This window comes from Penicillium cinerascens, assembly GCF_028974065.1.
Source record: "Penicillium cinerascens strain IBT 15544 chromosome Unknown scaffold_4_segment0_segment0, whole genome shotgun sequence".
NCBI lineage: Eukaryota > Fungi > Ascomycota > Eurotiomycetes > Eurotiales > Aspergillaceae > Penicillium > Penicillium cinerascens.
Window position 1 is genome coordinate 2,730,606 of NW_026695297.1, and position 27,051 is coordinate 2,757,656.

Here is a 27,051-nt window from a genome sequence, read left to right on the forward strand (position 1 = left end):
TACGTTGGAAAGTAAAGTAATAAAGATTTCTTGAGATCATCCATAAAGATATATTTAAACCACGTTGTGTTAAATATATATTCCTGCAACCACCCCCCACCTTTCCTCAAATATCCTACTAACAGCGTAAGGCTATGATTCTTTTACTCTTATATCTAGTAATTAAACTATTACTGAATCTATTATATTAGAATACCAGTAAATTTCTCTTAATTTCAGGGTGTTAATACATTAAATATTGAAGAAGTTATAGTAGTGACTAAAACAGGCGTAAGGTACAGTATTTTATTTAGGTGAATCAGCAGCTTTATGACCGCCAAGACCTTGATTTTATGAAAAGTTGGGCTTTCGAGGGGGCCCATTGGGGGCCCGCAGTGGGCTATGGGTTGGGCTCGGGCCCGGAGGGTTGAGCCCAAAGCCCACGCGGGTTGGGCCGTGGGCCCGGACTCTGGGCCCAATCGTGGGCTTTGGCGAAGTCTAGTCTTCCGTTTGTGTGCGCAAAGGTAATCGTGGCAAATGGCAATGTAATCAGGTAGTATAGGTTTAGAGGTTGCTCATAACGCCTGGCTGAATCGATTCGAGTCTTTCCGATAACTCGTCCCAGAGCCTTCGTTGGATCGCCACGCCTCTTTTGGTCAGGAGCAACTCCGGCGGATCCTCTACTTTAGCATCACTCAAATACTGGCCATGCGAGGATTTTCCTGCGGATGCCGCGTGTACAAGAAGCCTTCCGCCTTCCTCTCCCGACCGAGCAAGGGCAAGTTGGACAAGTTTTGTTGCAGCAGGCAAATCGCGTAGCAGGTTCGAGCGGCAGAGACCAGGGTTCAAGTAGTTGATTACAAGGGGATAATGCTCCTGGTGTCGGGCAAATACCTCTCGACAAACCATCGCCACCATAAGCTTACTAACATGGTATCGCGTCTATATCTGCGCTCTGTTCTTATCATTCAGTTCGTCGAGCAGATACGGCGCGTCCGCCTCAGGGAAGGATGTCTGAAACATGATTTCGCTTCCCACAAACGATATATGAGGTCGGGTTCGGTGACGTTCCGCGGTTTCTTTGAGCTTCGGGGCCAGCAAGAAGGCTAACAGGAACGTATTTATAACGTTTACTGTGATGGTCGCTTCGTCCTTCTCAGCCATTCGGAACATCGGAGAGGCCATTGCTGCGCTCATTACTACCGCATCTATCCGATTTACTCCATCCTGGGCTTTTAGCGCGAACGCGATAACCGACTCGTAGGATGATAAATCCAAGGGCCACAAAACGACACAATCACGTCTTCCGACAGTTCTGGAAACATAACCAATGACCTGTTCGGCTCGGTCCGGATGTCTAGCAGCTATGATGACTTGTTCCGCACCCAGGCGTACAAAGTGGCAAGCTGCTTCCAAGCCTAATCCGCTCGTTCCACCGGTAACGATGACTGTCTTTCCAGTCCAGTAGGTTATTGGATATGGGGGATGAACGAAGAATTGACGGTAAGCAAAGAGAAAGCCGTGGAAAACCCGATACCAGAGTGATAGCATGTAGCATAAAATCATCGTGGAAGATTGGCCGTCTGCACTTAGGGAACCGATGTCCTTAAAACAACCCTCGAATGCTTCTAAACGTGGGAAGGGGCTGTCCGGTCTTTATGATGTAAGTAGTCATGACGTAAAGTTACGTATTTCCCGGTCGATCCGGTCATCCAGTCCACCCGGTCACCTATCTACCCACTACATCTTTAAACAGGGTTTTTACCACCAAAACGCCATAGTATATTTAAAAACTATCGATTTTCACATGAATTGATCTTATGCCCTATATCTCCACACCTACTACACCTTGGTTGAGCGCATTTAGCCGGCAGAGGTAGTAAAATAGGCTGTTGAACAGCTATAGGCGTAGGTGATTGAACGCGCTCTATAGCCTGTGTAGAAGGCTGTAGGGCCTGCGAGCCTCAGTGACTGTAAGGCCCACCTTGGTATGCTATCTGCTTAAATGATCGTGTACGTTTCTGACGTCTCTTTTCGTTATGCGTACGTAGATCATCAACTTCCTTCGCGAGTAGTGCTGTATTATGCAAAGCAAGATAGTGGCCTTTGATGATTTGGTCAATTATAGCTTTGGTTGGACTCGGTGGGCTTTTAGAACGTTGCTTGAGTAGATCTTTGAGCGCTATAGCCTGTTTCTCTATTGAATAGCCGTTCTAGGCGTTTTTGGTGTCAAAACGCTAGATCTGCTGCTTGGCCGGCTACCAGAGGATGTACGTGTATGTAGCGATATATTAAGCTTCGAAAGCACACGTTCTGGGTTGATTAGTAATAGGCCTGCTGCTGCGCCAGTGGTGGAAGCTCACTATTGAATACGTTAAAAGCGGCGGCAATTAAACAGAAAGGCCCACCTAGCAGAGAAAACTCGGTACGTAAGCACATACGGATCTGCGGGTAACTCCGCTGGTCGTCATCATTCCGTAAACCATGTGCTGTAAAGTACGGATATGTTGTCATATCCGAAGTAACCGAAACTCTATGGTTTTCCTTAGCATAATCCTCTTTCTAAAACCTTATAAAACCGTTCCTTACGGTCTCTGTCTTCCTGGGAAATTAGAATCCATACATGGTGTTCCAAATCCAAATGGCGCGCAATATACAAGACAAGCAAGAGTATAAGCTGCTAGTTATGGCGGGACCATCATACGAACAGTCGACTCATCGAATCGTTACAGTCAACGATCCGGAACCATTTTTTATCGACGGTGCTCATATGTCGATTCAGTTGCATATCAGAATAAGGGACTTCGAGGGATTACCCTCTGAATCTCCCAAAACCTCTATTTATTTTGACCATGAAAGACACCTGAGAGATTTTTACTCGATTTCTTTCTCATTTATCCCGAAGAAAAGTATCAACTCGAAGGATCTGGTGTGGGGCAACGACTTCGACCATCCCATTCGCGATCAACTGCCGCCAGGCTTCAATATCGCCTACAAGATTGCGAAGACATTTATAGACCCGGGAATTAATTGCGATGCTTACTCGAACCGGCCCTGGTCCTATGGGCCCGCTTTGAGTTGTTTTTTTGTGTTTCGAGTTGGCGAGCATCGACACAAGGTATCGAACGGTGGCTGGTCACAGAGATCACCTGAAACCATATCAACCCTAGCTAAGCGACCTGTGGTCGAAGAAGGAGGGGATGGTGACGGGTATGCTATTCGTCAGGATCTAGGAATCCCATCGGACTCTAAAGGCCGTAGGAAATATTTCCTTTCGCCTATGAATCGCCAAGGGTTCAACCTTGAGAAAGGACGCGAATATTTTGCCGACTTTTACAATCCATATTTCGACCCAAACCGGGTAGTCCTCAAGCTACCTGGGATCAAGATCAAAGTACTGAAGTATGTGAGTGAGAGGACCCACACGCTTCGCTACGTGTTCAAAGATCGCCACAATGAAGAAGTATATCTTGTCGTTGTCTTTAAACTTCTCTTCAAAGAGGAATTGGCGAACCTCACATCTAAGCCATGATGATTTTGTCGAATACAATTTGTCTCTATCTCTAGCCGTCAATGTTATCAACGCAACTCTCGAGATAAGAGGATGATCTTCCTGTGCTGGAGGTGAACAATTCGTGTCTTAGTTTGCCTTAGCGTCCGACGCTTCCGTTACTTTGCTAATGTCAGTACTTTGTGCTACTAAAAGTCTGACGCGAATAATCCAGGATAAATGTCCTCATACCTTTACTGTTTCTTGTTTTAATCCTCCTGCCGTGCGTACATTTCTCTTAGGTCGTGGCCGAGGTGGGAGGTCATTCCTCGCGCGATTAGATGGGGGGAGGGTACTGGACCTCTCACTACACATTACACGAACACCTGGAGAACCTGATTTATAGCATATGAATGTCGGTTAGTTCCCAATTCTGGGAGTGATCAAATTGACGCAAACCTTGATGGACAAAAGAAGAGAGGGCAAGATTCATTTATCCATGGATAGGGGGTAAATCGCATCAACTGGATTTGGTACTAAAACTTTGGCGTCTGCTTAATTACCGGACCCTGGTCAGATAGTTTAATATTATTGACCGAGAAACGGGGAATCACCATGCTTTACCGCTATAATACTGCCAGTAGTAATCCTATGACGTTCACATCCACACTCGACCTGACTGGTTCTTATTTAATGCCGCTGAACCTTTGCGATTTTGTGGCGTTGCCTTGATCTGTTAGTCTTACCGGTCCAAGGCGGGTAGCACGAGCCGCGGTAAATCTTGGGGGTGGTTCCCATTAATTTACATAAGAAATTGTCGGAACGAACAGCCTATGGAGACCGGATTATTGGATGATCCGAAGTAATTATTTCTTATATAATCAGAAACCCCCATAAATTGCCAGATTCAGGGGTACAGTATAGCAATAGAGTTCTTTTCACCGCTGATTGGCCCCTATATTACGTGCTCCGACAAGAGACAATAATTTGTTACGTCAGACTAACTTCATGACAATTCGAACTCTAGCGCTTTAAGTTATCAAGGCTATAATATCTTACTAAGATTCTTCCCGCTTTTACCGGGAAATTGCCCCGGTTTCAAATTGGACCACGGGCAACATTACCAGCAAGTCGTGACCTACCCACATGCCCAAGGCTACGAAGTCACACTGGACAGTCGTTGCCTGAGTGGCTTGGTTAAGTATACTTTCTGGGTCTTCCGACTAATCCGAATAGTAGAGCAATTTTCGGCGTTTATTTTACTTGAATACATGTATACTGTGCAGACATTAGGTGTATGGCGTAAGTGATTGCATGGTTTGGTACGTCACGCCGTCGCTCAGTGGGGCCGAGCGATCCAATAGTAGGTTTTATCTTTGATTGTTCTTATCGCACTATCTTGATAAGGATTTTTAGTTTAATGAGGGGCAGACGTTAGATGTGGTGGCGCAAACTCAATTCCTGTTCCGTTATGGTACCCGATCGCGGGAAGCAAAAATCCTGATTCAAAGACCCGGCTCACATGCATTAAATTTTAGGACACAGGTCTGGCCCCAACCTGATTAGAATTATGTCACTCGTGCGGCAGCCTTGGAAATAGTACATGTGCAATAGGACAAGAAAGCGCGTGCAGCTATAATATACCTTTGGATTTTGTCTACTCCCCAGAAGGTGAAGAGACGAGCAAAGTGCTATTTTACGGTGGTAACTCCGCGAATAGCTCCTCGCTAAGCCGGGTAGTATGAAGTTCCCCATTCGAGGGCGTACAGACTCCGTTCGAGTTGCTATCCAACAGGGTGCTGACGCCAAGCCAGTGCTGGGATTCTGAGAGAACCGGCTCTATGATCAGATAGACTCGGATATGCCGCCTTTCGTTTTGAAATTGCAGATGCTCATGAAGGACCGTTAGGTTGGATTTTGCTCTTATTCTACGGTCGTGGTTGTTGGTAGGGGGGGGGGGGGGGAGGCGCGGGCAGCACACCAACAGGCTCTTAATGTCGTATTTGGAGGCCTGCCGAAGTGTCACAGTAGGATAATCATAGTGCGTCATACATTGAGCAGATCCATCAGGCATAATATGGACGAAATCTGGCGCACCTGGAGCGAATAGAAAGATAAGCTGCCTCTCACGCTATCAGCGAATTGGAGCTTTTATGATAGACTGATAGTTATCCAGGTATCAACTGGAAGAAGCTGTTGAGAAAGAAAGGGGTAGATGATCAGATGAAAAGAAGATGGACCGGTAATTGATGGTAAATTTTGATAATATTTTCTGCTCGTTCTCAGGGGGATATTTATATCCTATTCCTGAGAACTGTTTTCTAAGGGAAATACATACAAACATGTTCTCCTACACCGCTGCTCGGTGGTCCATGAAAGAACATCCTCTGGAACAAGCAAAGAAGGTGATATAGATGAGAATCCTGCATATACGGGCGCCCAATTCAATAGCCTCATGGGCCTGGCTGACCAATCAGCAGCCATCGGGGCAGAGAGATGCCGACCGATGTTGGCGTCTTAGGATGAGGGCTCCAATTTCCAACACTCAGTTCCCTGATTCCACTCCAAATCATTTCAAACTTGGTGCACAAAGTAGCCCTAGGAAATGGCACGTAAAAACGCGTTTGCCTCACAACCCAGAGCCTCTAATGATCTTGGCTGCATTTGTTTACGTTCAGGATCGTCAATATCGCGCTGCAAAAAACAGGAAAGAGATCTATCAACTTTTCACTTCAGGAAAGGTATATAAAGCGCGAACATGACTGGGCTTGTCAACCATCATCTTTTTTTCAAGTCTCCTATCAATTTCTAACCCCAGCCCAGGTAGCTCTAGGTATGCCATGCATTGCCGTCGATTTCCTTTTGATATACTGATACCAGGAAACAGTAGTATGGCGTCTATACCTAATCCGCCCATGCGGAGGACGCGTGGTCTTCCACGTCGAGACTATAATGCTCTATATAATGGCCTAGTTTCGTCACCTTCGGAGCGGTCTGAGGAATCTATCTGTGAGACAGGATGCCCTTACTCTCCTGAGCCCTCCCTATCTAGGAACACCGAAGACACGCCTTAGACGAAGTAGTCTTATTATTTGCCTAGCTCTTCGCCCTCCCCGCTTGATCCTGCGTTTTCGGAAAGCAGGAGCAATACGAGTAATCCGCACCTGTATAAAAGGTGAAAAACCAAGTCGTACTCTAGTTGGACTATTGAGCACTTTTAGACCATAGATCTGGATAGCACTTGGTGTCGGCAGGGTGGCCTACTGAAAAAAGACCGACTGCTGATTTGCAAACATTGTAGTTGGTCCTCTAGAGATTCGGCGCGCTATGGTTCCACTTCGAATTTGTTGGTGCATCTCTAGACTAAGCATCGTATTAAGTCTGGGGCCGACTCCATCTTCTTACCCACGGCCGCAGGAAGCCTCGATCGGTTCTTGGAGTCGCCGAGAAAGAAGGCTGGCGTTGAAGAAATGCTAGTCCGATGGGTTATTCAAACTAGATAGCCTTTCACAGTGGTGGAGCATCTGGCTTTCAAGGCACTCATTGAAGCAACGGGGGCTTCTTTGCCCATCAAGGCTATTGATACTCTTTTCAACCGAATTAAAGAGGAATTCCATTCAAATAGGGCTTACGTGAAAGAGGAGCTTACGGGGAGCTGCCGCACACTCGCTTTGTCTCTTGACGTTTGGACGTTGGAAAATCAGATTACGATAATGGGCATCATTGGTCATTGGATCACCCCCGAGTTTGAAAAGCGAGATGAACTTCTCGAATTCACCGAGATTAATGGACCGCATTCTAGAGAGAATCTAGCGGAAGTTGTGTTGAAGATGCTCGCCGAACTGGACATCGCGCCAAAGCTCCTGACCATCATAGGGGATAATACGGCCAATAACGGGACGCTCTGCGATAGCCTGCATGACTAGCTCCTTAAGAGGTACGATAATGACGATAACCGCTTTCGTATTAGGCCTCTAATGCGTTTCCGCGGACGATAGAGCTTTATTCCTTGCCTTGCCTATATCCTCAACCTAAATTGCAAAGATATCTTAGCTTCTTTAAGGGCTGGTTTAGCTCGAGAAGCAAAGGTGATACTGGACGATATGGTCATTTATACTAGCCCAGCATTCAACTCCCTTCACAGCACGAAAGGAGCAATCATGAAAATACGACTTCTAGCACTGTGGATCGCCCGTAGCCCACAGCGCTGCCAAAATTGGAAAGAAGTATCACCTAGAAAATAAGTTAGCTATGATGTTGACACCTAATGGAACTCGACGTATATCATGATTCAAGATGCGCTTTGGTTACAAACTGAGCTGAGGCATTTTGCGCAGATATATCCAGAAGTTTAGGCCCTCTAGCTTACCGATGACGAATAGTCGATACTTTAGTAAGTAGCCAAGATCCTAAAGCCATTCTAGGTAGACTGCGCCAAAGCCCATACATGGGCCCTGAACTAAAAGCCCAACCCAACCCACGGCCCACGATGGGCCGAAGGTTTCAGCCCATTTAGGCCCATTTAGGCCCATTTTTGCATAAAATCTAGGTCTTAATGTACATTAATACGCTTATAAATAATGCATTTGTATTCTCTAATACACTGTATTCTAGCTTTTTTTATATATACTTTATAGATTTATATTAATATATAGTATATTTATATATAAGATCTATAGATATAGTTTAGTATTATATAAAATATAAATATATTTAGTATCCTAGTGTCGGGATTGGTAGTATATGAAAATAAGAGAGATAAATAAATGCCTAAGGGTCCCTATGCGGCAGGGCAGTCCTTAGGACAAATATTTGTAGAGAGAAATACTACCTCCCGTAGAGGTCGGCTACTACTGCGGCGTAGTAGCTTACCCCAGGAAGATGGATGTAGATAAAGATAAAGGGTCTCTTTAGTCTGCCTTTATGAGAGAAAGGTAGTAAGAGAATAATTGAGATGAAAGCTCTTGTTTTATTTAGTCTGGTTTCTAGGCTATATTTATAGACAAATATTCAGTTCATCTGGCTAATTACCTAAGGTAATATTCGCCCGAGGTAATCTTGCCGTAAACGTGCTATTGCCCGAGGTAGGTAAACGTGCTGTTACCCGAGGTAGGTAAACGTGTTGTTACCCGCGGCTATAGACAAGATAGGCCTAATAACCTCGGTCCGGTAGGCAAATGGAAAGAGAAAGCATAGTAAAGGCTGAAGTGAGAGCAAAGTGAGAGATAAATGAGAGATAACTGCAAGATCAGATAAAGGCGGTGAGAAATGGCAGAACGGGAATTTCAGCGGGAACTTCCATGTTGAATTGGAAGCTCTAGAAATCTGCAGTTATAAATGCAGACACCTAAAATCCTGACACCTAGGGTAATATATATATATATATATATATCCTACGATGGACCTATATTTTCTAAAGAATAATGTATTTTATTTAATATTACTAAATCTAATAAATTCCTTTTTTTTATTAGTATTATAAATATATATATCTATTTAAAATACAATTATCTAACTAGATACAAAAATTACCTTAATAAATAGGCTATTTACATATCTAAAACATAGTATTATAAATCACGTGATATATAGGGTATTAATCTTAAAAATTGTAAATACCTTAGAAATTTAGTTATATAATAGCTCCTATAAAGGAAAATTACATTTCTTAGTTAGAATAGCTTAGTGGTTATCCTTAGAGTTGAATTTTTAGTGGCATAAGTTCGATTCTCTTAGCGATCCTTTTTTTTAGTAGTAAAATTACCACCCTAAAACATCACGTTTTTTTGCATAAGCTATGTTTGTAATGTTTGTAGCCCACTTAGGCCCATTGGGCCCCCAATGGGCTCTCTATCCCAGCCCATAGCCCATCAATGGGCCCAAGAACCAGGCCCAAGGCCCAACCCATAGGGGGTTGGGTTGGGCCCGGCCCATGGGCCCAGTGGGCTTTGGCGCAGTCTAATTCTAGGACCACACAAACTCCGTTTCAAAGACATACTTAATAATTTTGGAAAGTCTACCGATTTACTGGAGCTTGGACGATTTGTTAAGTGACGTTCAAAATGCGGAGGGAGATTTTGAGGACGTGAATACTAAAATTCGCGATGCGGTGGAAAAAGGCATTCGGAAGATGAATAAGTTTGCTAGAAAAATGGACGACAACCTTCTTTACTATGTGGTTTCCGTGTTGGATCCGCGTATTAAATCATCTTTGATTGTGTCTTAAATGAGCGAGCAAGATTCGGGGCTGATCGTCTCGCAAGTGCGGGAATTTCTAAAGAAAGAATACCCCCCAGAGCCATTTATGTTATGTGAAGTTGACCATCCGCGTCCAGCAGGGATGTCGGAAACAATGTGGAAGACTCTGCGCAAAGTCCAGCTATGTAAAGAGGCCTCCTTGTCGGATATTGATAAGTACTTAGATTCCCCGTCGGTCAACTGGTCTCACCACATGATCAGCGACGCGGACGTAGAATGGGTCCTAAATTGGTGGAAGGCTAACGCGTTTAATTTTCCACTTATGGCAAAAGCCGCTCGCGATTACCTACCCATCCCTTCGGCAGAGGTCGGGATTGAACGCGAGTTCAGCAATGCTCGAGATGTCTTGGGCCTCCGAAGGCACCGTCTAAACGCGGAGACTATGCGATGGCTGATGCTATTGAGAGGAAAGTCTTAGATATGTATTTCCAATGGTGCATGTATGTAATTTTCAGTGCTTCGAAATTAAAGACAGGTATATAAGTCGCTATGGAACAAAGTGTCTGAGTATGAATGATGTATTCGGATGTAATGAAACGAGTGGTAATGTATGGCATCTTATTATATGAATAAATATGAATAATCATATTCCTTTCGGATCCCTACGATCAGAGTCAAGAGGAAAACAATAGTAGCCCTGGCCTTGCGAGTCATCTGCTGAAGCGAGTCGGCATTGACTTTCAGTGGTGGCGGCTGAGAGTCGTGATGTTCATGGACTGAAAATGCTGTTCGTCAAAAACTCGTTCGAGGCCGAATGGGCAATGCAATGGGACACAGTTGCCAAGGCAGTGGTTGGGTATGCCGGGAAATTTATAGTGGGACGAGAAACAACAATTGGAACAATCAGAGCACACAACATGGATGAGAGGCATATAAAGTGATTTGATCAGTGTACGGGCGTTCCGTTTCCAGCAAGTGTTCCTCGCGGGAAAAAAAAGAAGACGGTTTTCGAGCAGGTTAGTGCGATCGACCGAGAGTTTGCGGAAACGGATGACGACCGCCAGGCCGAAATATCATCATCATAGAGTCCCGACGGTCACACGTGGGAGTTCCGTGCAGAGACTAAGGGTAAGGTCTACTTGGTTTGAGCCAGAACATTACCCGGATCGAGGTCAAGGTGGTAGATATCGATCCGGGATTACGCCCGCAAAAGCCAAGAAAAGCTTAGCTTGCACAAATTATAGTCTATTCCAAACATTGCTACACTGGCACAAATGGAGACGAATGAGATATTTTTGGCCCAAACGGGGCACCTGCGGTCTGTACCCTGGCGATGTAGGCCTCGTTGGCGGAGGACTACAGCGCTGTGCGGGCTGCAGGTGGGCCCCCGTGGCACTCCGTATATATTAGGAGGAAAATAGCTATGCGGAAGCATATCTAGTACATACATGAGGGTTTCCGTGGTGGGCGGGAAGAAACCGTCCCGAAGAGAGCCCGGCTCTCCCTCGAAACGGCGATGTTCCTTTCGAGGGAGAGGATAGCCAAGCGATATTTGTGTGCGATGTCCTGCACGGAATATCGTGGGCCCGACGTAAGGGGCTCTCATGCAACTGTCCTGAATAGAACCTATCATTTAAGACTTGGGCCATGTGCCCCACTTTTCTCAGCTGTCGGCGCGCCTAGGCGCAATTCTCGCCATGACGCAAAGTACTTCCTAGTTCATACAGTGATGCAGCAAAAGTTTCAACACCCCTGGACCTGACCTGGCGATTGTAGAAACACTGTCTAGGCATAATTCCCCCACGTTGCTGGACAGATGTCTAACTAGGACGAATGCTCCCAATTCCAAGACAAGAGGCGGGCTTGTAAATGCAATAATCACAGTAGTCTAAATAAGGGACGGGAAATGTAGCGGTCTAAGCCATATAGGACAAATGATCGCAATAGGCAGGAGTCAAGAGGGTAATGGTAGGCTCACATAGGTCTGACTGTCTCCATCATATCGGTTCGCCCACTGAATGCCCACCTGACTGTCATTCCCACTTGATCGGATGAAACAGCATGCTCCGTAAACAAAGCCGGGATTGTCCTTCTGTGTCAGCATGCTTTTCGTCCTCTACATCGCCCTCCTTCCTTTCACTCAACCACCGGCGCCATAGTCGCCCAGCGAACTCTGCATGATAGTACCACGTCGTGCCCTTGAAATTGTGCTCATTAGCAAAGGAAAAAGGGCTCCCTGGCCCACCGGCCGTGTGGTCTTTGCCGCCATTGAACACCTTGTCGACGGTTTCTAGAGGCCAGGATCGCTCCAGGTAAACAGGGTGTGGGGCAAAGACTGCCTTGAGGCCATAATGTAGCGCTACTGTTTGCGGAAACATCTCAGTGAACATGCTATGGTGCATCTTCCACGTTTCTTGATGCATGGTATCAAGTAGGCGCCAACTAAGCCTGCTCGCTGTCACAAGGGTCGACCGCCGGGGAGGCAGTGAATATCTGACGTCATATCCGGTGATGTCTTTGCTGAAAACCCAGCCACTGTCCTCAACATCAAATAGAGGGTTGAGCGTGATCAAGTCGGCTGGCTCATCGACACCGCACAATGAGACGTTTGCATCACCCTTGCATGATTCGGCCAGGTATTCCTCCATGACGCAATTGACCTGCTCTTCTCTGTCAAACTCAATGGGGCCCATAATGGGTTGGCGTCCGCTCGTCCGCAGATTGCGTTGAATGTTTTCGGTGAAAGCTTCCCAAGAACCATGAAGCGCGGGGATATAGTACCGTGCTGATCGCTCCCAGGCCCCGGTGCGCGGCTGCCTTGCCGTCCAGTCTCCAAGCTTGGAAAAAAGTTCATAATATGAACCAATATAGCGTATGTCGAGCTCCCAGTTCCAGAAATGCGCATATTCAGGATGATGGACGGCGAAATGCTGAAGTGGCATATGTGCTGAGCGATGTACACTGTGGATGTCTCCATCCGATGGGTTTTCGACAGAGACTCCAAAGTCCCCTGGGTAATATAGCCTCATTTGCGCCTCTGACCACAATGTGCAGATCGAGTGGAACTCCTTTGGGACATGCTCATCCAGCACACTTTGCCGTGCCACTGCATCTGCCCAGATGGGAATATCATCATCCTTCACGTGCAAAAGGAGATGTACCGCATACTCACCGCCAGACTTCAGAGCCGTTTCGCTGATCAAGGCGCGAATGTTCAACTTTGCATATTGCGTCCAAAAGAACCCGGTGTAAGTCCGGATGACGACGGCTTGTCTCTTCTTCTTTCTCGATTCAATTGTGCCATTACCGGCAACGAAATGTTGTTGGTTTGACTCGTAACACCGGTGTTGCGCCTCGCCCCAGTCGATATCTCTGTAGTCGATAAGGCCGGTCTTCTTCCAAACGTCCGCGACTCTTGGGTCTAGCCGGTGCGACATTCCTTCACCAGTTCCGCCTTCTTCGATGCTGTAACCCAATCCGTATGGGCCGTATCTACCGTACCGGTCGAAACAAATATCGTCTCTGAGATGGAGAAGATTGTGGGACCCCATGGCTGGGAGTGGCTGGAACTGGGGAACCCCACTGTAGGCGTAAATGTCAGGAGCTTCTATCTTCGCGGCGGAGTCAAGATAGCAGAGTTCTAACAATTCGTGTTTACTACCTGTTTCTTCTGTCTGGCCAAGATAAGGTCGGAATTGGATCAACTGGGGCGGGCTCAAGGGATCAGACGCTGTCGGTGGAGCCGAATTCGTTAAGATTGCATTTTTGGCGTTAGGATATTCCGGGGAATAGTTTGAACATATCACAATTGACTCGAGTCCATGCGAATATCCGTCCAGTCTGTATATTCTATGTCAGTGGCACTCCCGCTCGCTGCGAGATGCAATTACTTACATTGGATACTTTAACCAATGCGGAGAGAGAGTTTCCATGGCCACTACCATTCGGCGAGTTCCATGTATAACCCAGAACAATAGTATGACTGCGATTATGATACCTGTCGCTAACCTCCGACACACACGTCGCCCAGCGGGGAGGTTAACGAAAAGCTGATTCTCGCCGAAGGTGGGTAGTAGTGTACGAGGGCTCCTACGGGTCAGCGCGCGAAAGTGCTTCAAGAAAAAGCTGCGCAAAGCGAGCAGAATAAACGCCATGCATCCCATAGTGGTAAACAATGATGGGTTGCTTGTATTATGGGTAATCTGCAGGTTAGTAGAAGCAACGGCCACAACTTTCCACGGGCTTAGACAGCGACAACGGCGCTCTGCGTCATATCAACGCAAGCAAACCCAGTACCCTTCCAAGCATTTGCCGAGCTTCTGGGGGTGTTATGGTTTGGGCCTGGCCAGAAGCGCCGAACACCCGAACACTTCAGTCACAGTAGACATCGCCGGTTTCGGGTAAAATTAGCCGAAGCAGGATCCACGCTCAACAATCCCGGCGCAACAGTCTGCGCGAAAATTAGCATGCAACCCTCCCTTTGCGCTGGTATTACCCACTGCCTTCAAGTCCGCTTATGCCCATACGCTCATAGAAGCTTTTAATATGATTTTCGCCACCCAGGGTCCACATGTCAATAATCTTGCGAATGAAATGCTGCCGAAGGTGGCGCTGGCTCGACAGGGTCGAGTATTTGGTTGAAGGTTAAGGGCGGCAAGGGGGGTTTGATAGTATCAATTCCTATATTTATATTCGTGAGATATCCAAGTCGTAGGTGAATCGGGCGAAACGCGCAGTTCGACTTTCACGGCTTTCTCAGTTGGTGACTGTCAGACTTGCCAACAGCCACGTCGATTCATGCCGGCTTCGATCATAGGCACTCTATGTTCCATTCTTATATTTTCATTTTCTCCCTTTCACAACGTCTATCAACAGCATCGCTGCCATCGATACATCCATCAACGAACGGCGGTTGCAGCGAAGAGAAATCCAAAGGAGGGGCACACGATGGGCGATGCCTGGCAACGAATTAAGCTTCCTATATGTGCCCTATATTCGATGTATTGAGTCTATGTCACGGGCATGCCTGTTTCGTGTGCCGCATAACAGGTTTCATGGTACAAGTTTGTATGTCCGAAACCATGCGGATGAACCGACCGAATGCGGCCGTGTAGACCGTGTGCGGCATCAACTGGAACCACATTCCATCCTCTCGTACTCCCAAAGAGATTATGGATAGAAGCGGTGAATCCATTGAGCAGGCATTTCGGGTAGGGGTAGGGTTGAAAGAGGTCTCGGGTGCCAGATTTTGTTGTAGCTCAGAGGTATCTCTTGTGTTTATTCAGGGGGAAACACGAAGCTATATATATAGGAGACGACTACTCCCGACACACCCCTTGCCTACTGTCAGCCCGTGGAGGGATAATTTACCGCTAATCAGTGGTCGCATTGGACATCATATTTCCTATGTTTTTGTATGTGTCGGAACGAACAGCCTATGGAGACCGGATTATTGGATGATCCGAAGTAATTATTGTCAGAGCACGTAATATAAGGGCCAATCAGCGGTAAAAAGAACTCTGTATTGCTACAGTGACACAGCAAAAGTATTAACACCCCCCTGGACCCACGCCTACACCGCCCTCTCACCGCCTACCTAGGAACACGCTAGTAGTAGCTCAATAATCTCGCGTTTTTGCGCGTTATTCTGTTTATACCTCCTGAATCTCCTTATTTTGCTATCTATTATGGCACCGCGGTCTGAATTGACACCTGCGCTACGTGAGCGTATATGTGAGCTGTCCCAAGCTGCGGGATGGGGCTATAAACGTATTCAAAAGCGCTATCCTTGGGTCTCTCTTTCTAGTATACGCTATACTATTAAAAAGGACCGCGAACGACTCGATGGTGTCTCTAAACCACGCTCTGGACGCCCACGGAAGCTTGATGAAGCTGATCGTGAGCGTTTGTTAAACGCTATTGAGGAAAATCCTAAGATTACCCGCGTTGATTTGCTTGCAAATGTGTCGAATAAGGTTAGCTATATTCCTTTAGTTTTAAATGCTTACTGACCTAAATTTTTGGTTATGACTCGATCCGACGCCTTTTAAACGCCGAGAATATACGAAAGTGGCGCTGTAGCTGGCGGCCCTATTTGACCGAACAAAATGCGCTAAAACGGCTTCAATGGGCGCATCGCTATCGACACTTTATTGCTGAAGATTAGGCTCGTGTCTATTGGTCTGACGAATGTACAATTGAGCGCGGTATTGGTGTTCGTCGTGAATGGACTTTTATTCGCCCTCGAGATCAGCCTAAGGAGAGACAATGTCAAGGTCTTCCTATAAAAGGAAACCAAGTTAAGCAGATGTTTTGGGGGGCTTTTTCTGGCAGCACACGACGCACTGGCCTTATCCCTCTATTTGGAAACCCTGAAGCACCTCGCGGAGGCGTTGATCGCTTTATTATTCGAGATTTATATCTCCGAATGCTGCCTACATTAATGAATCATGAGGGTGGTATCTTTCAGCATGATAATGCGCCTACACATACTGCACACGTTGTCCGCGATACTCTACGCGAGCTAGGAATTGAGGTAATGGAATGGCCGCCTCATTCGCCTGATTTAAACCCTATTGAGAACCTATGGGCGCTCTTGAAGGCTAAAATCTATGAGTTATGGCCGGATCTTATTGATATGCGTAATAATAGCGCGTCCTACGCTATTCTAGTGGAGACAGCACAGATAGCATGGGAAGAACTAGAAATACAGCACCTAACGCATCTATCTGAGACGATGCCGCACCGGGTGGAAGCTATTATTGAGAGCCAGGGCTGGTATACGCCCTACTAGATAGAAATTCATGGAGTTTTAGGCCGGCAGAATATTAGGTAATAAGGGGGGGGTGGGTCTAGGGGGGTGTTAATACTTTTGCTGTGTCACTGTATACCTCTGAATCTGGCAATTTATGGGGGTTTCTGATTACATAAGAAATAATTACATCGGATCATCCAATAATCCGGTCTCCATAGGCTGTTCGTTCCGACACACCCCTGAGCGATGTCAGTAGGCCTGAAATCGCTGAAAACGATGACTTTACGAATCAGCCTCTGTTTCCTCTTTGGGCCTAGTCGATCATGTGACCTATATCCACCATTCGAAGCAATCTGAGGAAATTCTCATGCTTCTGGCGAGGAAGCAGCTTGGTAAGCCCGTCCGCGACCATCCTAGCCGTGGGCACCCAGCGGATGTTTATACGGCCCTCTCTGACCTCCTGGCGCAGCCAATGCTGATGAATATCCACATGCCGCAGCTTCGTATCGAACACGACGTCGTCCTTCGTTAGCAGCCCCATCGCTCGCTCGTTGTCGCACTCAATGGTTATAACATGAGAGGGAGCAAAGCCAATGCGGTCTAGCAGCCGCTTCCACCACTGGAGGTTCTTGCCGGCGTCAGATAGCCCTAGCAGCTCTGCCTCGGTGGTCGATGTGGTCACGGTGCGCTGTTTAGTGGCTTTCCAATCCACTGGACCCCCATAGACCTGACAGATGAATCCTGCTGAGCTCTTCCTATCTGCATGGTCTGCATAGGAAGCGTCGCTCGATAGCTGCACAGACTCCATCCCACTCTCTGCACTGTACTCAATGGCGTAATACCTAGTCGTGTAGAGGTAGGTGATCACTCGGTCGATCGCCTGATGGTGCTGGGGTCCCGGATTGGTCAGGAACTGTGCTAGATGCGCCGTCGCCTTTGCGGCATCCGGTCTGGTGATGGTCGTAGCATATCCAGCTGAACCAACCTTCTGTTGGTAAAGATGAACGTCTCGCGGGCTTGCGGTGCCCTCATAAGGCTTCAATGCCTCAACCGGCAGCGGCGTGTACACGGACGGTCTATCCGTCAGGTTATACCGCGCTGCGACACTGGTAACATAGCTATCCTGACACAACCAGAGCTTCTTGAGCTGACGGTCTCGTAGGATGCGTATATTTAGAAACCATGCGGCTTCTCCATGATCAGTGAGCTCCCAGTGTGCCTCGAGATCCCGTTCTAGCTGCCGGGCCCGCTCTCTCGCAGTCCAATGGCTTGCTATCAGGATATCATCCACATAGAAGAAAACGATGATTCCTTCGCCCACGAAGACACAGGGGTCCTCAGGGACAGGCTGTAGCCCGAGCTTGCTGAGTACTGCCGCCGCTTCCTGCTGCCACAGGCGCGGTGAGATTCTTAGCCTATACAATGCTCGCACTAGCTTCCAGCACTTCCCTGGGACGGTGAAGCCCTCTGGCATCCCTGTGTAATTTCGCCCTGCGCCTCTTTTTGGCGTTGGTGAAGACGCTGAGAGAATCAAAGAAGACGCCGCAGCGGCGCTTGCAAGCTAAACCAAAACGGTCTCGTGACGTGGAGCACTACTCGGAAGGCGAACGTCAGCCGGGTCTTTCGCTAGATGTTCTCGATGTGAAATCCTTCGCAACCGAATCGTAGTCATTTTCCGGTGGTGAGGAGGTCATCCACGCCATTATTCTTCCAAACTACAAGGAGGATTTCGATACCCTGAGAACCACGCTTATTGTGCTGGCCAGCCACCCACGAGCGTTCACCCAATATGAGGTCAGTTTGACTTGAATCTTTGAAATCGAAAGAACCAAAAATTGACCGGCCCTACCAATCTAGATCTATCTCGGTATGGAATCAAAGGAGGCGGAAGCCACTGGGAAGGCAGCCGAGTTGATATCGAATTTTGAGATGGCCTTCCTTCATATCCGAGCCACCTTTCATCCATCAGGAGTACCAGGGGAGATTGCCGGCAAAAGTTCCAACGTTGCATATGCGGCTCGGCATATCATGAACATACACGCAAGGGATGGCGATCAGGGCGTGATGAATACATTGATCACGGTAATTGATGGTATGTTGAAAGGGAATGCGCTCCTTCTGTTCTAATTCAGGGGTACTGATGAATGCGCTGGTAGCCGATACCCACCTATTGCAAGACTATTTCAGTGAGATTCGACGGCTTCATTTCGATAATGTCGCAAGCTCAGAGCGGTCTTTCTATTCGTGCCCCATCATATTCGATCGGAACTCATCCGAAACTCCAATTTTGGTCCGCTGTGCTGATTTGATGTGGGGATTCGCCGGTATCTCAGCGATGTACCCCGGATCCCCGATCTCCATTCCGACTTCTGTGTATACCTTACCTGTATCCCTGGCGCGGAAGGCTGGGGGCTGGGATAGCAATGCGGCCGCTATTGGTGAGGACATGCATATGCTGCTCAAGTGCTACTTCGCCATGAATGGTAACATCACCACGCGGGCGGTGCCCAGTGCGGCCAGTCAGTGCAATATCTCCGGCGGCAACAATCGTGGCTGGCGACAGACTATGGATGTTCTTGCCGCCCGCTATCGTCAGGCTCTGCGTCATATGTGGGGTGCTCTCGATACAGGATATGCCATCCGCAAGAGTATTGGTACCGCTTCCCGTCCTAACTGGCGAATCCTCTTCAGTGGGAAGCAATGGGCGCTGGCACACCTTCTCTGGGAAGCTCATTTCCTTCCGTGCCATTTGACACTCGTCCTGATTATATCATCTATCTATTCTGCACTCACGCCACCGGAATTACTACATCCAGATCTCGACTTGGTGTTCCGATTCACGGGCCTGCTACGTGTCAGCTCATTCATCATGATAAATCTTTGCATGGTTGTTTACGACCGCTGGCACTATCTATGCGTCAAAACTCGCTCTGATGATATGATGGAAGCAGGAGTCCTTGATGCGGGCTTTTCCTTCCGAAACTGGTGGGACCGTGGCCCTCTTCTCGACCGCTTAATATTCCCTGTGGCGGGAACCCTTTTCGGTCCTGTTCCGGCCGTCCAAGCCGTCTTTTCCCATTTCTGGACCGAGCAACTGGTGTATCAAGTCAGCCAGAAACCCAGCTTTGTGAACGACCCTGTCTGAAAACCACTAGACCTACGCGTTCCTCGGGCTTAACTGATGTGCGATCTATGATGACAAAATATACGTTTTCAACTGACTTATAGCTCTGTCTTAATACTGTTTCATTCTTATGACTTGTAGGAGGGGGGTGGGCCTTGAAGCTAGCCCGCGCGGTCTCTCGGTTGGCTCTTTGGTGGTTCTTCTTTTCTCATCTGTCATCTAATATATATTTTTCCTGCTATTTGTACCATGTCAACACAATGTCCTTCCGATCTACTCATTCTATGCGTCGTATTCTCATCGCGACGGTTGCATTCATCTGCCTTGTTCTAAGCCTAGCTTTTGTCCTTATTCTAGTGCCAAGCTATAGTTGTTCTGAAGTTCATCTAAGAGTCGCAAGGCTTTCATGACCTTGAAGCCCTTGGGAAGTAATCCATCCATGCATGACTCGGAGTTATTCCGATAATTGGCAACCGAGTATTTTGCTTCCAATGTTTGCCTTGCATTGACCTTTAACATACATGTTCAACCTGTTCTCACTTATTGGCAGATCGAGATTTCAAAGCCAGACAGCATGCATTTTTTGGACGTGCCGGATGTGTTATTAACTCCGTAACTAGATACGCGTAAGCCGATCTGCAGGGGAAGAAGACAGGGTTGAATGAGGCATGAACACCATCCCTGTCTCATATCTCCTGCGTCATTTTGCGGCCAAATAGAATCTTTATAGCTCCTGAGATCGACTCGGTGTGAAAATCGATCACCTCTCGAACGGAAAGACCAGGTGCCCAACACACAGTAGGCTATATTGGGTTAGATCGATGGAATAAGTTACGTTGGGCCCCGGCGCACGAACACCCGAAGGGAGTGGGGCGCTAGAAGGCACGGCTATGCCAACTTTTTTGAACCTCTTAGTCTGACTAGAGGCCCACCCACGTGCCATCGTTCCAACCGGTATTATGGAGCTTGTAATTAGTTTCGCCATATGAAGGCCGTCGTAAAGAAATTAATTGGGTAACGTACTTACATAGCGAAAGTCACAACATAACGTAATTCACAAGCCACCCGGCCACCCAACTAAATTTACGCGTCCCAACGCGTCTCTTCTATTTTCTACCAACCACCATGCCTCCAAAACGCGCTCAATCAAGCCGTAATTCCATCGAACAAGAGGGCCGTCTTTTATTAGCTATACAGGCTCTAAAAAAGGAAGAAATTAGCTCTATTCGAGACGCAGCGCGCCGATTTAACGTTCCGCGTTCTACGCTCGCCGACCGTATCAATGGCCACCAAAATCGCTCTGAAAGACGCACCAACAACCATAAACTGACCCAAACTGAAGAGGAATCGCTTAAGAAGTGGATATTATCAATGGATACGCGGGGAACAGCCCCTAGGCCCTCTGGTGCGAGAAATGGCGAATCTTTTGCTTACAAAGCGCGGTTCAACCCCAATCCAGACGGTCGGCGAAAACAGGGTCACAAACTATGTCAAAAGACAGCCAGAGCTAAAGACTCGTTTTTCACGTCGATACGACTATTAGCGAGCAAAACAAGAGGATTGAAAGGTTATTCAAGAGTGGTTTAATCGTGTACAAACTACAATTCAGCAATATGGTATCCTATCGGAGGATATCTACAATTTTGACGAGACTTGCTTCGCGATGGGCCTTACAGCGACCGCAAAGGTTATTACCCGAGCAGAATACTACGGTCGGCGATCAGTTTTACAGCCAGGAAATCGCGAGTGGGTATTACAATCGAGTCAATTAGCGCTTCTGGGTGGGCGCTTCCGCCCACGATTATCTTCAAAGCCAAACTACATAATCTAGCTTGGACTAATGACCTTCCGAGAGATTGGCGCTTTGAAGTTAGTCAAAATGGATGGACGACAGATGAAATTGGGCTTCGATGGCTACAAAAGTGCTTTATTCCAGCGACAAATAATCGCATTAAAGGCAAATATCGGCTTCTTATCCTCGACGGCCACGGTAGTCATTTGACTCCACAATTTGACGAAATCTGTGCTCAAAACAATATTATATCGATTTGTATGCCGCCGCATTCATCACACTTACTTCAACCACTTGATATTGGTTGTTTTGCATCGCTTAAACGCGCGTACGGTACGATCGTCGAGTGTCTGATGCGTCTTGGTATCAACCATATCGATAAGCTTGATTTCCTCGAAGCATATCCCCTCGCGCGCGTTGAAACATTTAAATCAGTCATGATTCAAAATAGCTTCGCAGCAGCTGGTTTAGGGCCATTAGATGCCGACCGAGTGATATCAAAGCTAAATATTCAGCTTCGTACACCTACACCCCCTCAGAGCCGACCAAGCAGTCGATCTAGCGCTTTTAGCCCAAAAACACCAAAAACAAGCATTCAAGCACGTCGTCAAGCTTCATCAATCAAAGCTTTTCTTCGTCGACGGTCGCAAAGCCCATCAGTTCGAGCATATCAAGCAATTGACCAGCTAGAAAAAGGGTTCCATACCGTCCGTCAAGAGCTTATAATTCTCGCGAAGGAAAACCAGGATTTACGCTTAGAAAACGAGAAAAAGAAGCAAAAAAGGGCACGTACGCAGAGACGAGAAGCACATCCTGTAGGCCTATCAGCCCAGGAGGCCCAAGAGCTCTCTCAGCGTATTGAGCAGCCTATTTCTCTGGTTCAGCCCATTCTGCATAACTCAGTTCAACCGGTTCAAACTACAGCAGCACCCCTATAAAAGCGTCGATTTACCTGCTCTATATGTGGCGAGATAGGGCATAAGTCCCCTAGATGCCCAGTTAGGTAAAATAATTAATATCAAGGCGTTTTGGTTGATAAATATACTATTAAATAAGAAGAGGGCGGGTGAGCGGTCAGCTCGCTTGTGCGGTCAGCTCGCATGTGAATTACGTTAAGCCGTGCCAAGGCCCGTCCAAGGACAACCCTATGATTTTGCTGTTTCCCATGAATTGCCTGCCTGAAATAAACCCGTGAATTGTAATACAATTCTGGAAAATGCTGTCCAGATAGAGGAGTCTCATCAGTGACCCACACCGCTGGTGATTGAGACAATTCTGAAACCTTCAATATGTTCGCCAAACATTATGAACAGGGGTTCGCCCAATTTCGACTCTGCCGGCCCACCTTATACTGAAAGTAGAGATATGACAACGTAGCCCAGATGAAAATCCATCCGAAGAGGGTTCCGAGCGATAAACCAAACGCAATATGGAAATCGAGTGTCCATATTATAGCCGATACACTTCCCAGATAAATGCAAACTCCAAGAAACCACCATAGCGTCAAATGAAGCATCATGCGCCTAAAGGGTCTTGAGGTTTCGTATCGATGATTAAACCGCGCGCGGAATTCCCGATCTTGTAAGCCATCGACTGCAACAAAATCTTCACACGCGTAGTATATGAATGGCCGCAGCTGTGATCCTCTTGCGTGGGAGTTGATGCCAATAGGGATTTTGAACGGTATCGTCGTGACGAGCATTAAAACCGCGAGGAAAGTCATAAGGACTCCTGGGGAGTAGAGATAAAGCATGGGAATCTCTTTACTACTTCCCACGACAAAAGGGATGAGCGCGCAGATCATGGAATGGATGTCAGTTTGGGCTATCGCTACGGCTCCAGCATGATACGAACACATGGCGTCTTCAGCATGATGAGGTTATTACGCATAACCATAGACCCTCAGCGCCATCAACCCATGCCGTACATCGCAGGCTTGAGCTCGCCCAAAAGGCATCAACTATCGACCATCAGCTTACACAAGGCTATACTACGCGACAGATTCTGACTAGTATTCGAGAGGACCCACGCTCTATTCTAGTATTCCAGGATATCTACAACTGTCGAAAGAAGATTAGTGAGGAGTTTCTAGCTGGCCGAACACATATACAAGCGCTTCTAATAGAGCTTCCAAAGGACGGCGAATGGATATTCAAGCATAAGCTTGACGATAAAGGTCACATCACTACGCTTTTCTGCATGCATCGTACATGTATTGAGATGCTGAGGCGTCATTCATGGGTTCTATTGATGGACTGCACATATAAAACCAATCGGTATAGCCTTCCGCTGCTTGATATCGTAGGTTTAGCCTCTACTGGCCAAACCTGCTTTATCGCATTCGCTTTTATTAGAGATGAGAAGCAAGACACCTACGAGGTCGTCCTTCGTTATCTTGCAGAGGCCTACGACTCTCTTGGTCTTCAGCCCCCTCGAACGATATTGACAGATAAAGAGCGAGAGCTTATTAGTGCTATTAATGTCGTTTTTCCTAGCACCAAGACCATCAGCTGTATATGGCATATCGAGATGATTCTCTTGAAAAAACCTCGCCCTCTTCTATCAGACCAGATTGCTATCGCGCGCAGAATTGGCATTTTTTTTACCAGCGGGCCTTGACCTCGACCTCGACCCTAATAATCCTACACGGTCTGATAGGCCTATGACTAAAGAGCGACTTCAGGATGAGCTTCGAAAGCTAGTCGATAAAGGGTGGAAATCAATGCTTCAGCGCTGGAATCAGGTAATTTATGCGGATTCAGAGGCCGTATTAAACCAACGCTGGAGCTCGTTCCAAGCGTCCTACGCAGACCTAGTTTTCCAGCCTATACTAGCTTATATTCAGGCTGAATGGCTTGATGACTGCCCCGAGCAGTTTCTACATCTCTACACCTCGCATTACCTACATCTAGGTGAGACGGCGACATCAAGGGCTGAAGCAGCTCATTGGCTTCTTAAAAGAAACCTTTATACGTCGACAAATGACCTTCTTAAGGTGCTCGAGAGCTTTGAGGACACCGTTAAGCGCCAATATACTAATATTCGTCACCAAATGGCTATCGAGCAAACCTGTATCCACCTAATTAAGCAGTATCAAGACGAGGGTCGAAGCTTCGAGCCTGAGATTTTCCATCTGCACTGGCATCTATACGACCTAGGAGAGGCCGCCTATTGACGCTCTACTCCTAGTGCAGGATCCTTTACCGGTACGACGCCGGGGAAGGCCACGTGGAGCTGCCAACTTCGTACGGCCTTCCCAGGCGTCAAACACAGCAGAGCACACAGCGGAGCACACAGCAAAGCAAGCAGCAGACAGCATTTGACCGCTCAACCCAACGAGAGCCGTCAGCATTCGAGTATATACAGCCACCGCGAGGTCGTGGGCGTGGGCGACGTGGGCCTGGCCCTGGGCGCCTCCCAGGACGCAGTCGTGGCCTTGGACGTGGAGGACAGGGAGGTCATAGAGAGCAGGGTCCTAGAGGGCGTGGACGCGCGGTCGGAGATCGGAGGATACTGCGCAGCAGTGAGCATGGTCAGGGGGATGCTGAATAATCAGGATGGAGGCCTATGATTGGTCATTATGAGAGATACATGTAGAAGGCGAGAAGAGAGCAGTTAATAGGATTAAAATCAGGGGCTTTACTATGTAAACCAGAATAAAAAATCTCTTACGGATAAGAGAAAACTGAGACCTTAAAAAATAGGCACAATTGATTCGGCAGAATTATAAGTGCCTAAGAAATCAGGCACTGAGGGGGTCGGATTACCAAATACGAGGAACCAGGTCATCGCACACCGACCGAGAGGTCATCGCACACATCACGTGATATTTACTATAATTATGGCCCGTGCTCATCGCAACCCTGTAAATTTCTAGGGTATGCCCTGGTAACCCGGTAATTTACCCACACATCCCACTTATTTCTCCCCCACTCTTTCTAATTATCAACCTATCTACCATGGAACGCGCTACAGATTATACCTGGAGGGCTTATGAGGATCGTACACTCTCTGAGCTTCTACAGTTTGATTCTACGCCCGATACAGAGGATATAAGCGGTTATGTCGACCCGTTTGGCAGCGGGCAAGAATTTGAAACCGCAATTCCTGACCCAGACGAGGTAAATATATATTCACCATATTTATTTCCGAACTAGTTTATAATTAATTATTAACTAATTTCAAAGGCACCTAATATTCCCACTCCCTTAACCTTTCACCCAACTCACGCTATATCAGCTGCTGTGATTGAGTACGTACCTTTGCTCCCAGAGTATCCCGAAACTCATGATGATGGGTTTGCGTATATCGTGAGTATCGATAAACATAAACCAGAGGAGCTACGACGTATTATGAAATCAGTAAGTTATAAACTAGCTTATAACTAATTATAAACTAGTTACTAATAAATTATTAGACACAATATGCTATGGGTGGCTTTGGGGACACGAAGAACATACACTCTGCATTCCTTGGCTGCCAAACAGAGCGAAAGCGCTTTAAATGTAGCGGTATAAAGAGCTGCGAGTTTCTTGATCCTAGACTCTCATATCTAGCCCATACAAAAGCGGATAAAGATCTATGGACCCTGATTACAAGCATACGCCAAGAGATCGCGGATTCCTCGCTTTCGGAGGGTAATGGAGAGCTACAGCGTAATAGCATTGGGTATGTAAACTAATTCCGAATTAGTTCTAAACTAAACTAACCTCTATTTAGGCTATATAACGCAATCAAGAAGAAGTTTCTTCGGGGTGTCGCGTGTAAATTCTCTCGTCAAGGTTGTGAACCTATATTTCGCCAGCACTATCACGATGTAAGTCCTATAACTACTAGTAAATAATTAGTTACTAACTAGTTATTAGAACGTATCTGGCATGCATAGCTATTATATAAGCTGCGCGAATTCATCACGAGAGAACCGTCAAGATCACTTCTACACTTCTCTAATCCCAAAAGAGAGATCACTTGATATAGAACTTCTACAGAAGCTTCTAGCCTCTACTTATCAGCCTAGACCACTGACTTGCGGAGTGATTGAACCAGCGGCCTCAAGAAGGCCATTATGCGGTACGAATCAGTTCTAAACTAGTTAAGACCTAGTTACTAACTAGATTTAGGCGTCATTCATCCTCAGGGTCAGGGTAAAATCCAGAGCCATGGCGCTTGTAACGTTATATTCCAGACTTTTATCCCGCTACTCCCTGAGAGATACCCATACGCAATATTCTACTCTCGTGGAAGGCATTCTCATCCACCACCGCCGCCTACAAAAGCTCCATGGATAATCGCTAGCGAGGTCCTTGATCTAATTTGCAAAAATCTAGACCCAGACCTTAAGCTAAGTATGTTTATATATTTAACTAGTTTTAAACTACTTGTAAACTAATTACTAACTACTTATAGGCACATTCCTACGCAGCCCTGCGCTTCGTGAATTCTGCAAGCAGTATAAATGCAAAACGCTATCACAGATCCATTCTAACTTTGCTAAGATTGATAAGGTTTCGGCATTACTTTGGAAACAACGAGCGCTGAACTACCCACTCGGTAAAGGTATAGCTGGCCTACGCCATCATTTAGAGGCCAAACCTGATCTAAAGGTAATCTATCTAGTCAAAAGCTAGTTCTTAACTAGTTACGAACTAATTCTTTCTTTAGGAATATGTTCAAGAGATCTATGAAACTTCAGAAGGGAATTTTGTCTTCTGCGC

General features: G+C 46.9%; 6 protein-coding genes across 6 annotated transcripts; 4 read left to right on the plus strand and 2 right to left on the minus strand.

Annotated features, from left to right (window-relative positions):
* Positions 1-921: 921 nt before the first annotated feature.
* Positions 922-1,164, minus strand: N7498_008982 (uncharacterized protein; the record flags this gene model as incomplete). Its single annotated transcript, XM_058456044.1, has 1 exon — positions 922-1,164. One exon carries the CDS (start codon positions 1,162-1,164, stop codon positions 922-924), a length of 243 nt encoding a protein of 80 aa, XP_058306032.1.
* A 1,438-nt stretch (positions 1,165-2,602) lies between these two features.
* Positions 2,603-3,511, plus strand: N7498_008983 (DUF1769 domain-containing protein; the record flags this gene model as incomplete). The annotated part of the gene is made up of 1 exon (XM_058456045.1): positions 2,603-3,511. One exon carries the CDS (start codon positions 2,603-2,605, stop codon positions 3,509-3,511), a length of 909 nt encoding a protein of 302 aa, XP_058306033.1.
* Positions 3,512-7,182: 3,671 nt separating this feature from the next.
* On the plus strand, positions 7,183-7,395 carry N7498_008984 (uncharacterized protein; the record flags this gene model as incomplete). The annotated part of the gene is made up of 1 exon (XM_058456046.1): positions 7,183-7,395. One exon carries the CDS (start codon positions 7,183-7,185, stop codon positions 7,393-7,395), a length of 213 nt encoding a protein of 70 aa, XP_058306034.1.
* A 4,305-nt stretch (positions 7,396-11,700) lies between these two features.
* N7498_008985 (DUF3405 domain-containing protein) lies at positions 11,701-13,218 on the minus strand (the record flags this gene model as incomplete). The annotated part of the gene is made up of 1 exon (XM_058456047.1): positions 11,701-13,218. One exon carries the CDS (start codon positions 13,216-13,218, stop codon positions 11,701-11,703), a length of 1,518 nt encoding a protein of 505 aa, XP_058306035.1.
* A 5,072-nt stretch (positions 13,219-18,290) lies between these two features.
* Positions 18,291-19,566, plus strand: N7498_008986 (glycosyltransferase family 2 protein; the record flags this gene model as incomplete). The annotated part of the gene is made up of 2 exons (XM_058456048.1): positions 18,291-18,513; positions 18,578-19,566. 2 exons carry the CDS (start codon positions 18,291-18,293, stop codon positions 19,564-19,566), a joined length of 1,212 nt encoding a protein of 403 aa, XP_058306036.1.
* Positions 19,567-25,296: 5,730 nt separating this feature from the next.
* Positions 25,297-26,357, plus strand: N7498_008987 (uncharacterized protein; the record flags this gene model as incomplete). The annotated part of the gene is made up of 4 exons (XM_058456049.1): positions 25,297-25,458; positions 25,525-25,698; positions 26,057-26,153; positions 26,203-26,357. The coding sequence occupies 3 exons, from the start codon at positions 25,297-25,299 to the stop codon at positions 26,063-26,065; spliced, it is 345 nt and encodes a 114-aa protein (XP_058306037.1). The 3' UTR covers positions 26,066-26,153; positions 26,203-26,357.
* Positions 26,358-27,051: the final 694 nt, after the last annotated feature.